The sequence below is a fragment of the Arachis ipaensis genome, chromosome B10 (assembly GCF_059453495.1).
Source record: "Arachis ipaensis isolate K30076 ecotype BB chromosome B10, ASM5945349v1, whole genome shotgun sequence".
In the NCBI taxonomy this organism is placed as follows: Eukaryota; Viridiplantae; Streptophyta; class Magnoliopsida; order Fabales; family Fabaceae; genus Arachis; species Arachis ipaensis.
Window position 1 is genome coordinate 98421055 of NC_142435.1, and position 13159 is coordinate 98434213.

Genomic DNA, 13159 nt, shown 5'->3' on the forward strand with positions numbered 1-13159 from the left:
CATACACTCAAAACCTAACAACTTAGAAGTAAGGGTTGTGATTAAGGAATACCTTCTAGATAATGCATCAGCAACCACATTCTCTTTACCTTGCTTATAGGCGATTACATATGGAAAGGATTCAAGGAATTCTATCCATTTTGCATGTCTCTTGTTTAGCTTCCCTTGGCCCTTCTAGTGTTTGAGGGATTCATGGTTAGTATGCACCACAAATTCCTTAGGTAGCAAATAATGCTACCACACTTCCAAAGCTCGCACCAAGGCATAAAGCTCCTTATCATAAGTTGAGTAGTTGAGACGGACTCCATTCAACTTCTCACTGAAATAGAAGATTGCGCACTTTTCCTGCATCAAAATAGCACCTATACCAATTCTGGAAGCATCACATTCTATTTCAAAAGTTTTAGAAAAATCCGGTAAAATAAAAATGGGGGAAGAACACAATAATTCTTTTAAGGTGTTAAAGGCAAGTTCTTGTTCTTGATTCCATTTAAAGTTGACATGTTTCTTGATGATTTCAGTTAAAGGTGCGGCAATAGTGAAAAAATCTTTAACAAACCTCCGATGAAAACCCGCAAGACCTTGAAAACTTCTAACATCAGAGACACTTTGAGGTGTGGGCCATTCTCTAATAGCCTTCACCTTCTCGTCATCTACCTCAATCCCTGCAGAACTTATCACAAAACCTAGGAATACGACTTTACTCAGACAGTACAAGCACTTTTGGAGATTAGCATATAATTGTTCCTTTCTAAGTACCTCTAAAACAGATTGAACATACAAAATATGATCATCAAGACATTTACTGTAGATAAGGATATCATCAAAATAAACAACCACAAATTTACCTAAAAACTCTCGCAAAACATGATTCATTAATCTCATGAACGTACTAGGTGCATTAGTCAAACCAAATGGCATAACTAACCACTCATACAAACCATATCTAATTTCGAAAGTTGTTTTCCATTCATCACGAAGTTTCATTCGTATTTGATGATAACCACTCTTTAAATCTATTTTAGTAAAAATAACAGAACCAAGCAATTCATCAAGCATATCGTCATGTCTAGGAATAGGATGGCGATACTTTACCGTAATCTTGTTTACAGCTCTGCAGTCAACACACATCCTCCATGAGCCATCCTTCTTGGGCACCAAAAGTACCAGAACAACACAAGGAATCAAGCTTTCTCTCACAAAACCTTTAGCCAAAATGTCCTCGACTTGCCATTGCAGTTCCTTCGTCTCTTCAGGATTAGTCCGGTAAGCTGGCCGGTTAGGAATGTTTGATTCCGGGACAAAGTCAATTTGATGCTCAATGCCTCGTAACAGAGGTAAACCTGGGGGTATCTCATCCGGAAAGACATCTCCAAATTCCTGCAAGAGTGAAATAAAAGCACCAGGCAGGTCATGGTTAGTTTCAATGGTAGAAATTAAAGACTCTCTAAATCGTACTAACACCAATGCTTTTTTTCCTAAACTAGCATGCTTCAGATCCCTCTCTTTTGCATAAAAACACATTTTGTGAGCACTCTCACTCTCCACAGATTTTTCTCTTTTAGAACTCTCTTTTTCATTCAGACCCTGACCCTTTTTTGCACACGTTTAGTCTCTCAGAGCCCTCTCGTTAACCTCTTATTTTTCAATTTTCTCACATCCTAAAGACTCTTTAGTGGATTTGCGCATACTCAATTTCTCCAGGTACACTTATTTAGGGGACAAAGGTGCAAGGGTAATCTTCTTTCCAAGGTAAGTGAAGGAGTATCGGTTTGTGAAACCATCATGGACCACCCTCCTATCATACTGCCATGGACGGCCTAGGAGTAGATGACAAGCCTGCATGGGAACCATGTCACAAAGTACCTCATCACTATATCTCCCAATAGAGAACTATACGCAGACTTGCTTCATAACCTTCAGCTCACCAACATCACTTAGCCACTCCAGTTTGTAAGGGTCAGGGTGTTTGGTGCATTTCAACTCCAATTTTGTTATCAAAGTAGAGCTAGCAAAGTTTGTATGACTTCCAGCATCAATGATTATGAGTCCAACCTTACCTCCCAATAAAACTTTTGTATGAAAGATGTTCTCTTGCTGTTCTAGATGATCGTCTTTGGCTTGTACATTTAAGATTTGCCTAGTAACAAGGGCCTCGCCACTAACAGCATACTCAACTATATCTTCATTATTTGTGGCATCATCCGCATGTGGCATGTCCTCATACCCATCTGAGTTATCAGATTCTGAGAAAATATCATTTGCTTTAATGACCATGGTCCTTTTATTTGGACACTCAGAAGCATAATGGCCTAATCCGCGGCACTTAAAGCAGGTAATATCATGATGTCGTGCAGGAGGTTTAGAAGTGGAATTAGGCATGTGCGTCTTCCTATGCTGCTCTGTAGGCTTCTCCTTCGATTCGGTAGGTTTAGATCCAGTTGACGGGTGAAAAAATGCCGGTTAAGAATTTCTATTAAAATCAGCATTGTAAGTACAGTTCTTAACCGACGAAAAGAGATGTTGTGTATTTGAAATAAAAGGCCTTGGCTAGGAGAAGATCAATTGGAGTTTCTATCCTTGTTGGTTTTCCCAAGTATAATAGTAAAAGTTTATTGCTTCCACTCAGTTATCCTCTTGCAGTTGCAAAGGAAGGTTAAGTGGGTAGCACTAACTCTGACTCACAAGTCCTAATCACTTCACAGGGAAGGATTAGAGTTAGTGAAAATTGAGATAGTCAGCAATTTCCAATCACAGATTAATACTTGAGTTTTCCAACTCAAGGGTTTTCAATTAATCAACTCCAAAGCCAAGTTGGGAGTTTTAAGTCATTAACATGAATGCCATTTTCAACAACATGGAGTAAGAAGAAATAGTGGACATGATAATTAAAATAAATTTATAAAAGCAAAATTGGGACTGATAATTAATTAAAAGAAATTAACAAGCAATGGAAGTAAATATAAAAATAGTTTATTGTATTAATAAATTCAACTTAACAAAATCCGAACATGAATTGAAGCAACTAAATGAAAAACACAAGAGTAAAGTGATAGAAAAGCAAACTATAACGATGAAGACTTCAATCGCAGGTAGTAGCAACTCTCTCAAGATCCAATCCAAGCAAAACTAAGAAAAATGCTAAGAACCCTAAGAGAACTAGTGTTTTTCTCTCTAGAATTCAAAACTAAAACTAAAACTAAATGGGAATGAATGTATCTCAGTCTCAGCTACACCCCTGCCTCTAGTCTGCATTTTTGGGCTTGAAACTGGGTCCAAATTGGACCAGAAATTGCCCCCCGCGACTTTTGATATCTGCAGCACGTGACGCTCTATCACGCGTACGCGTCGGTCACGCGTACGCGTTGCTGGACTTCTGCGCAAGTCACGCGTACGCATCGATGTGGAATGCACCATTTCACGCGCACGCATCAGCCATGTGTGCGCGTCGCTCCTCGCTTCTAATCTCTTTGGTTTCTTGTGTTCTTTCTACTTTGACATGCCTCCTCTTCATCCTTTCAGCCATTCATGCCCTGTAAACCTGAAAACAGTTCACAAACACATCACGGCATCGAATGGTAACAAGGGAGAATTAAGAATTAACAATTTAGGGGCTTAGGAAGCAAGTTTTCAATCATAACACAAAAATTGGGAAGGAAGTGAAAAACATGCAATTTGCATGAAAAAGTGTATGAATGATTCATAAAATCCACTCAATTAAGTACAAGATAAACCATAAAATAGTGGTTTATCACCAGTCTTCTCCCCGAAATTAGCACCTCTAGAATCCCATCTTGAAGTAGGATTGTAAGAATTACGCAACCCTCTCGCCTTTTGCTGTGTTTCCACCTTGATAGCTAGATTCACTAGGTCTTCCATAGTCACAAATGGGTGACACTCAATAATATTTGTAATGTCTCGGTTCAGCCCACTCAAAAAATGTGCCATAGTAGCCTCAGAATCCTCCTCAATATTTGTTTGGATTAGCAGCATCTCCATCTCCTTATGATACTCATCCACAGACTTAGAACCTTGGTATAACCGTTGGAGCCGTTGATGTAGCTCCCTGTAGTAGTAAGAAGGGACAAATCGTTGTCGCATGACCTTCTTCATCTTCTCCCAAGATTGAATTGGTGGTTTTTCATTCCGTCTTCTCTTTTTGTCCAGCTCGGCCCACCAGACAAGGGCATAATCTGAGAATTCCACAGCCACTAGTCTTACCTTTTTCACATCAGAGCAGTTGTGACACTGAAATAAGAGCTCCACCTTTCCTTCCCATTCCAGGTAAGCTTCAGGATCACTTTTGCCTTTAAATTCTGGGATGCGCATTTTGATAGCATTGAGTTTACTATCAACATCTTCCCGTTGTCCATGACATCGAGATCTGAGCGAAGTCTCCTCCTCAGACTCCACAAAATGATTACGAATAGATTCTCGGGACCGTGCTCTTCGACCATGGGAAAAAGAATTGATTCAGGAATCCATATCATCAAGACGATGTTCAATCCTCGTAAGCATGCTAGCGAGTGCATCGATGCAAAAAGTTAGTTGCTGGTCAGGGTTTCCTTCGTTGTTAGCCATCAATGAACCTGTGAAAGAAAACACCTCACAACACTCTTTTCACTGTATCACTCGGAGTAGGGCACTCGTGTTTTCACTCAATACGTGACTTTTACCCTTTGTTGAGCTCACCACTCTTGGATTGCTTTAACAACTTGCACTTCAGAAGATGAGGAATTGAGACACCAAACTAAGATAATCTGAATGATAGAGACGTTCAACTTGACAAGAAGACAATTAAAGTATGTGACAAAGGAAGAAAAAACAAGAAGTGATACTAAGATGACAGAAACTAGCAAAATTCAATCCTAATTAGAACCCAAAGAAAATTTGAAAGGATAAAATAGAGGGAAAAATTCAAATTTCTTTTTTTTTTACGGTTTTTTTTTGTTAACTTGAATAAACAGAAATTGCAGTAGTAGAATTTAAAGAAGAAAATTTCGTTTTTTTTTTTTGGAACTCTAAAGTAAATTTGCAAAAATTGAAGAGAAAAAATAAAGAGACTAAACAAAAATCCTGAAACGTGCAGATAAATAAGAATTTACCTACGACTTGTAATTGATACCAGACGATAAGAAATAGATTGGGAGTTAGGGGTTATATCACAATAGATAAGGATTATTCAGTAAAGGGCATACCCAAAGACACAGCGGAAACATAAAAGATAGATAAAGGTTTTCCTACTAGACCTCTAAGATACCTGTTCTTAGCAACCTAGGTCACCGAAAAGGATTTCCTACTAGACCTTCAAAGAACTTGTCCTTAACAACCTAGATCAGAGGGACAAAAGCTGAAAGAACCACCACGCAGATCACCTTAGTGTTGGATCCTTCAATCTTCCTCATGCAACAAGCGAAGCAAATCACTCACCTCACTTCTCACACAATAAAACGTGCTTAAAAGCAACTGAAATTTATTCATCAAAAGTTGTTCCAAGTGATCTCACCAAAGGTGTTTAAAGAGGCCCCTAACAAACTAACTAAAAGATAAGATAAGACTTTTTTAAAATTTAAATCAGATTTGATCTTAATGGATTAGATCAGATTTTATTTTAAATTTTAAATTCCTAAAAATACTACTAAACAAATCAAATTTAAAACAAATCTTCTAACAAACTTTAACCACATAATAAACTAAAACAAAATTCTAAAATTTTCGAATTTAATGATAAATTATGTCTCCAACTGAATTCGGAAAGCATTATTGGACTTTTTGCTGTCCTAACTTAGCCCAATGGGCCTTGCCCATTCTTTCTTAGTTAGAACTTGATGTAACTCTATATGCATAAGCGCTGCCAAGTTTCCAAAGCTCTCCTTGATCTTCTTTTCACGTGCTCTAGTGATGGGGCCCTTTGGAAGTGTGAAATTTTCATTCTGCCCTTTTGCCTTAGAATGCCCCAATTGTCTTTTCGAGCATGTATCACTTCATTTGAGATTTGTTTTCAAATTTAGACTTTTGTCCTGAATTTTCAGCCTCTAGCTCCATAAAGACAAAGTTATCCATTACAAAATTCATCTTCCAAATTTTTAGAACAAACATCACAGATTCAGGCTTTCACAAATTGTTAACAGAAACTTTCACAAATTTAATCATTCACACCAATATTTTAATTCAAATTCACTAACACAATTTAACACAAATTATTCAAACATTCACAAATTATTGATGGAACTATTCAAATATTCACAAATTCATAATACATATTTAACACAAATTGTTCAAACATTCAAAAATTACATAGCACAAATTTAACACAAATTATTCAAATATTCACAAATGTCACATATTCAAATTTCTAATGTGCAACAAATTACAAGATAATCAAATTATTTAAAAATTTACTTACTTGTAGAGGGAGTAAGAGCCGAGGAGAAGGAGCTCAGCGATGAGGCAAATCCGGAGATGGCTGATGAGATAGAAGCAGTGGCGATTGGCGAGTTGGAGGCAACGACAAGCTTGATAGAGACGCATTGGAGGCAATGACAAGATGGAGGTGGCGACAACCTGGACAGAGACATGCTGGATGTGACGACGACCTAGACAGAAACGAGTTAGAGGCGACGAGGCTGGATGCGAGCCCAATTTAGAGGCTAAAGGAGAGAGAGAGAGAGAGAGAGAGAGAGAGAGAGAGAGAGAGAGAGAGAGAGAGTCGTCGATACGACGTTGATGTGAGGAGGCGATGTCGTCGTTTCCAGTGCCGGCAATGGCAAGAGAGAAAGTGATAGTCACTGAATGAAAAGAGAGTGCCTGTGATGGTGGTTCAAAATCTCAGCTTGGCCCACCTTTTTTGGTGGTTTTGGCTGGTTTGCCTAACTAGTAATTGTTTAATCTCCTGGTGACGGAATTATTGATTTGCAAACGGCAATGATAATATAGATTGAAATAAATTGTTCTAAAATTGTTGATTGAAAGAAAAAGACTCTTTATTTATTTTTTTATTAGGCATTAAATTATTTTATAACAGTTTTTATGGTTTAATTACTCTATCGATCTCTTTAATATCACTAAATTTGTAATTAAGTCTCGATACTTTTTTTTTTCAATTAGATCCTTATACCATATTACATTTTGTAATTAAGTCCTTATTAACTGTAAATCTTAAAAAAAATGTTTATGCAATATAAATTTATTGATTTATCCATATTCTTCACCCATGAGAACCATCTTCCTAGGCAGGATTCACTTTCTTTGCCACCCCCTCCCCTACTTTCTTTACCAACAAGCTCTCCTTTTCTTGTTCACCTATAAAGCACCGACATTTCGCTGAGTTGTCGTGTCTGCGTGTTGGACACATTTCGGATACGATACTCACTGATACTCGTCCGACATGCGTGTCTCCTGTGTCTAATCGTGTCTTAATAAAAAATAAAAAATTCTTCTCCGGACACGTTTGGACACACCTAAATACCATCACGTGTCAGCGTGTCCAATCTTATTCTTAACATATATTCTTAAAAGAAATTTATAAATAGTATGTATTATTATTTATTAAAATAAAAAAATTTAAATATTTTATATAATTAAAATAAGACATTAAAAATAATTAAAGAATTAATTTATATTTTAATATTAATAAAATATCAAAATATTATTACGATTTATCTAAAAAATACTTTATATTTTATATGTATGCGTGTTCCCATATCTTATAAGATTTTAAAATTTGCATGTCGGCATGTCCCGTGTCGTGTTATGTACCGTATCTGTGCATCATAGTTGCTCACCATATACGAAATAATTTTTTTTCAAAACCAACATAAATCCAAAACTAAAATTTGTAGCATAACCAAATATTAGAATAATCAAAAATAAAATTTTTACCATAACATAATCAGTTAATTACAAACAGAGCACATAATCAGAACTCATAATAAGAATTTGTTAGCACAATTAATTTTTTTTTAGTATAACTAGTGAACAAAAACAGAATCAATTCAGAAGAAGAAGCAGAAGCATAACAGTAAAGAAGCAAAATAAAACAGATGCAAAAGTAGAATTAAAACAAAGTAAAAACAGAACACACTAGAAGCAAGAAGCCAAGAAAAATCAGTCCAAAATCCAAAGACAACGAGCAATAGATCGAGTCAGGAGAGGAGGCAGCGAGCTAGAGCGAGACGAGGATGGAGGCAACACGATTTGAACGCAGGCAAAGGGAACTAGACGCACAGCGAGCTAGAGCGAGACGAGGCTGGAGGTGAGGGGAACTAGACGCAAGGCTAGGGGAGATGAAAAAGAGCTAGATGCTGGAGGCGAGAAGGAAAAAGGTTGACACTAAGACAATATTGAGGGCATTTTTGAAATTTAAAAAATAAGGGTGTTGTCAATTTTTTTGGCTTTATATGTGGTATACTCGGTTTGTTTAACGGAATATTTCGTTAGTTTTAACATTTTTGTTATGGTGGAGACTTAATTACAAAATTTAATATAATATAAAGATTTAATTAAAATAAAAAAATATAAAGACCCAATTGAAAATTTGATAAAATTATAGATCAAAATAATTAAATTTTTTTTATTTATAATATTTAAATTGGCAGCAGAACAATTTATTTTTAATTGAACTTGTATATAAAATAAACTTAATTACATAAATTTTAAATCCAAACAAACTGAAATTTTTTATCTAGTCATGAATCCTTTGTTGGTTTGAGGTGAAGTGAGAAGAATATTAGTGGAATTGTAGAAAATCAAAGAAAAATTAAAAAAATAGTGAAATTCACTTAAATTTTTTTTTTAATAGAGAGAAATGAGAAAGAAATTTATTGAATACATTTCTTTTCATCCAAACAACTAAAGAGAAATTAAATTTTCACTACATTTTTTTTTATTTTTTTCATCTTTCCACGTACTTTTACTTCACTTATTTTTTTCTATTCAAATAAAGTGGAATTTTTTTATGTCTCTTGTTTGGGAAGAAAATTTTTAAATAATTTTTTTTAGATAGAGTAATATGATAAAATAATGAGAACATAGCATATAAATTCTTTTTTTTAAAACTTGTTTTTTCTCTTTTGTTAAACTGGAAATAAATGAATTGAAATATTTAAATTATAAAATAAATAAAATAATTTTAAAAATCCTTAATTATAATTAACTATTTATTTGATTTTAAAAATCTTAGTTGGTCAGTTGGTTTTGTTATTCTTAATTCAACCATTTTCATTTTGAAAAAAAGAAAATTGACTAACAACAAAAGAAAAAACATATCATATTCTCATCACTTAATCATAATTAATCATTCAAAAATAATTTTCATTCCATTGGTGCTAGTATCCATCAAGTGAAAATAGTGAAGATTGGAAGAGGGTTCCGGAAAGCATGAGATTAATCCGAGATGAAGACAAATTAAAAAGGAACGGCGAGGATTGAACGCACATTCCGGAACTTTCACACTTGCTCTCAAACTCTCACGAGCCTTCTCCATTTTTCACTTCCTTGTCACAAAACCCCCCTCACTCTATATATTCACCACCCATCTCTGCTTCTCAATCAGTGCATTTATTATTGGGTCTATTACTCTTCTTCTTGTTCTCCAATATCCACGCACAATGGCTATGGCTCAAGCAATGGCAGTGTCGTTGTCAACTACTACTTCTTCTTCTTCTCCCCTGCTGTCCCAAAAAGCAGGGCACTCTGCTTCAACTTCTTCCATGGCCTTCTTTCCGCAGAGGAAACCATTGTCAAGGTTGGGAAGGGTGAGAGCTCAGGCTAATGCCGACAACAAAGACAACTCTGTCGACGTTCATGTTACCAAAGGTAATAGTAACGACCAAGGCACGGCGGTGGAAAGGAAGCCTCGCAGGCCTGTTATGGACATTTCACCATTCGGTAACTAAACTCAACAATTCTTGCGTAGCGTGCGTGTCTCAAATTTATCTGCAAATTAAAACGATCATATTTATAAAAAGTTTTCGTACCAGAACGAATTGCGTTCCATAAAGCAACTATGGATTAACCATTATAACGATTTTTGTTAATGAAAATTCACTGATCAATAATAATGTATTTTTATTTGTAGGTCTGTTGGATCCATGGTCACCAATGAGGAGCATGCGGCAAATGCTGGACACAATGGACCGAATTTTCGAAGACACCATGTCAATGTCATTCCCCGGAAGAGCCGCGGGAGGAGCAGGCGAAATTCGAGCCCCGTGGGACATCAAAGATGAAGAGCATGCGATAAAGATGCGGTTCGACATGCCGGGACTATCGAAGGAAGATGTGAAGGTGTCTGTGGAGGATGACATGCTTGTTATCAAAGGTGGTCACAAGATGGAAGAAGGTGGCGATGATTCTTGGTCTGCAAAGAGCTATAGTTCCTACGATACCCGTTTGATGCTCCCTGATAACTGCGAGAAGGACAAAGTCAAAGGGGAGTTGAAGAATGGTGTGCTTTACATTACAATTCCTAAGACTAAGGTTGAACGCAAGGTCATTGATGTTGATATTCAGTGACATTAAGAATTTAAGATATCAAAAATTTCATAAAGCTTTTGTACGTTACTTTTTGTGGAAGCCTATGTGATATATATAAAGGTTACCGTTTGTTAATAATAATGTTATACGCGTTTAGGGTTTAGGTTAATCTCAAAATTACTATTATCATGTTAGATACGAAATTAGTGGTGCTTAATTCTAAATTTTAAAATTTTAAAATTTGATAATATCTAATCAATTAAAAATTTGAATTTAAAATTTAATTTTACATTTTTTTTTAATTTGTTGTTAGTGTTGTTTAATATATGTATTGTTCTCCTATATTTTTTTTTATTTAAAATATCAGATTTATTAAAAATTTTGAAGGGCATGCCGGAATTGAATAAAATAATACTCTAAATCTTAATTAATAAGCACAATTACGTAGCCTCTATTCTAATTTAAGAAACATACATATGAAATCACTCAAATCAGTGAGCCCAACAACGGAATTACCTAACCTCCTATACAAATAAGAAAATAAGAGTTCATTGGTAGATCGACCGTGCATTTGGAGCATCAAATTTATGATGAAGCACAAAGCAGATGCCAAAATTAAGGTTCTAGCCTAAACTCTCAAAGTCTAAATATGTCTATTTGAGTGAGCACAATACTGAATTACCTAACCTCCATTCCGAGTTAAAAACAAATACAAAACCTAACATAACTGATACGTGAAAATAAGATTAACATGAATCAAGAAAAGCTTCCAAAAGTGCAAAGAGAATGCTGAAATTTGAAAAACCATTACTAACTATTTATTCTATATAAGGTCCTATGTCTATATCCCTTACATTCTTCCTTTCTTTTGTCCTTACAAACTTTACGAACCGCCCAAAAGAGAAAATAAAAGCAACAAAGATGGGAGAAGGGAAAGGAAAGATTTAAAACAGCCAAAAAAGAAAAAAAACAAAAACAAAATAAGACAAATATAAATTTTTCCTTATTCTATATTTGTATGGTACTCAATTTTCTTCAGGTATACAGTCCAATTTTGGCTTCCTATTATTATGAGCACCAACTGTTTGAAGATGAACCTCTGAAAGTATATCCTCTATAGAGATCTGTTTGGTCACTAACTGTTGAAGCTGCTGCTTTGTTATGACAACTTTGATCCTCTTTAAGCCATTATTGTTGTTATTATTGTTATTACCTTGCTCTTTGACTCCTTGAGATGGAACCAAGTAGTATAATCTTCCTGGCTTCAACTCATAATCTGGGGAGAGTGATTCTGAGGATACCTTCGAGATACCAACACTTCCAAAAGCTTGAAAATTTGACAAGATTTCTTTGACATGGATTGGGGTCCTAAATTCTAGGACCTTCCCATCTGGTTTGGCTACCCTCACAACTTTATTACCATGATTTGATGATATGCAAGATCCTGAAATGGGTCTACAAAGAGCAAGATAATTTCCCATTTTTGATACAAAAGTGAATGTGGTTTAAGAGAATATAGATGATGAAATTCAAGCCAAGGTTTGTTTGATATAGCTATAGAGATAACTGAATAGAATGATGAACAAAAAAATGTGTGTGACAGATTGTGTGAGAGAGAAAGCAGGGGAAGGGAAAGAGAGTTTGAGAGGAAAATATATGTGTGAGTTTATGCGGGATTGAAGGAAAAGCAAAGTGAGATCATGAGATATATAGTGAAGTGGGGTTATGTTAAACATAAAAATAGAGGGGCTTGTTTCGTGTGGAGTGGAGTAGAAAGTTGCCTTTCTGTTGTGAGTACAAAACTTATGAAATAGGGCAAGAAAAGAGTGAGTATATAGAAAAGGATTAAGAGCAATGCTATTTAACCAAGCATACACTAAAATTAATCACTAATAAATAAAATACATATTAAAATATAAAATAAATATTAAAATTAATTAATATATATATATATATATATATATATAATAATAATAATAATAATTAATTTTGGTATATAAATAATATTTTTATATACTAATAAAATTTTATCATTTTTTATTGATGTTTAGTCAATATTTTAAGTATTATATTTTAAATTATAAATTTTTAATTTTACTTAATAGTTAATAGTATAAAAATAAAGTATTCATCTAAAATTCTGAATAGCTAATATCAATAAAAAATATTGACTTGTTAATATTTTACTAATTACTTTATTTTTATATTATTAAATTTTAAAATTTAAAATTTAAGATAACATTTAAAATTTAAAATTTTGATGACAAATAATAAATTTTAATAATCGTACAACATTATTTTAAATACAAATATATGATAGATTTTGTGTTGGGATGGAAAATGAAATGTTTGTCAACACGCATGGGACATAGGTCGGTTAGTGGAAAGTGGCGCAATTGCATTGCTCATTTTGGCTACTATATTTTAAGGCCCCCTCGACCCTTTAATAAATAATAATGGATGTAACTATATCCCTATACTTATGGCTGTCCCACAAATAGTGCATGCTATTGCTATGTATGAGAACTTCAAATATAAAATGGTACAAGTGGCATGATGTGTGGTAGGGTGGGCCTGCACCCATAGGCATTGCTTTTCGACTAAACTAACATGTCCCTACTATGGTGGAATAAAAATCTGCATCAACCACATAACAGTGGCCAGGATATTTTTGTTCCATAAT

General features: G+C 34.7%; 3 protein-coding genes across 3 annotated transcripts; 1 reads left to right on the forward strand and 2 right to left on the reverse strand.

Annotated features, from left to right (window-relative positions):
- Positions 1-382: 382 nt before the first annotated feature.
- Positions 383-6578, reverse strand: LOC148581022 (uncharacterized). Its single transcript, XM_088492292.1, has 6 exons — positions 6407-6578; positions 4553-4589; positions 3756-4447; positions 1906-2402; positions 560-1380; positions 383-389 (listed from the first exon to the last, which is right to left on the reverse strand). Exons 1-6 carry the CDS (start codon positions 6576-6578, stop codon positions 383-385), a joined length of 2226 nt encoding a protein of 741 aa, XP_088348418.1.
- Positions 6579-9557: 2979 nt separating this feature from the next.
- On the forward strand, positions 9558-10611 carry HSP21 (heat shock protein 21). The gene is made up of 2 exons (XM_016323760.3): positions 9558-9888; positions 10079-10611. The coding sequence occupies exons 1-2, from the start codon at positions 9609-9611 to the stop codon at positions 10513-10515; spliced, it is 717 nt and encodes a 238-aa protein (XP_016179246.1). The 5' UTR covers positions 9558-9608; the 3' UTR covers positions 10516-10611.
- A 660-nt stretch (positions 10612-11271) lies between these two features.
- LOC107621634 (uncharacterized) lies at positions 11272-12248 on the reverse strand. Its single transcript, XM_016323666.3, has one exon. The coding sequence runs from the start codon at positions 11955-11957 to the stop codon at positions 11502-11504; it is 456 nt and encodes a 151-aa protein (XP_016179152.1). The 5' UTR covers positions 11958-12248; the 3' UTR covers positions 11272-11501.
- Positions 12249-13159: the final 911 nt, after the last annotated feature.

Excerpts from the sequence above, each read along its gene's own strand:
- LOC148581022 (XM_088492292.1), bottom strand. The coding sequence starts at position 6,578 with ATGTCTCTGTCCAGGTTGTCGCCACCTCCATCTTGTCATTGCCTCCAA. Across the intron at positions 4,448-4,552 it reads AACGAAGGAAACCCTGACCA|AGCACGGTCCCGAGAATCTA; the intron begins GCAACTAACTTT and ends CCATGGTCGAAG. Across the intron at positions 2,403-3,755 it reads TAATTTCGGGGAGAAGACTG|AGCAGCATAGGAAGACGCAC; the intron begins GTGATAAACCAC and ends AGAAGCCTACAG.
- HSP21 (XM_016323760.3), top strand. The coding sequence starts at position 9,609 with ATGGCTATGGCTCAAGCAATGGCAGTGTCGTTGTCAACTACTACTTCT. Across the intron at positions 9,889-10,078 it reads TATGGACATTTCACCATTCG|GTCTGTTGGATCCATGGTCA; the intron begins GTAACTAAACTC and ends TTTTATTTGTAG.
- LOC107621634 (XM_016323666.3), bottom strand. The coding sequence starts at position 11,957 with ATGGGAAATTATCTTGCTCTTTGTAGACCCATTTCAGGATCTTGCATA.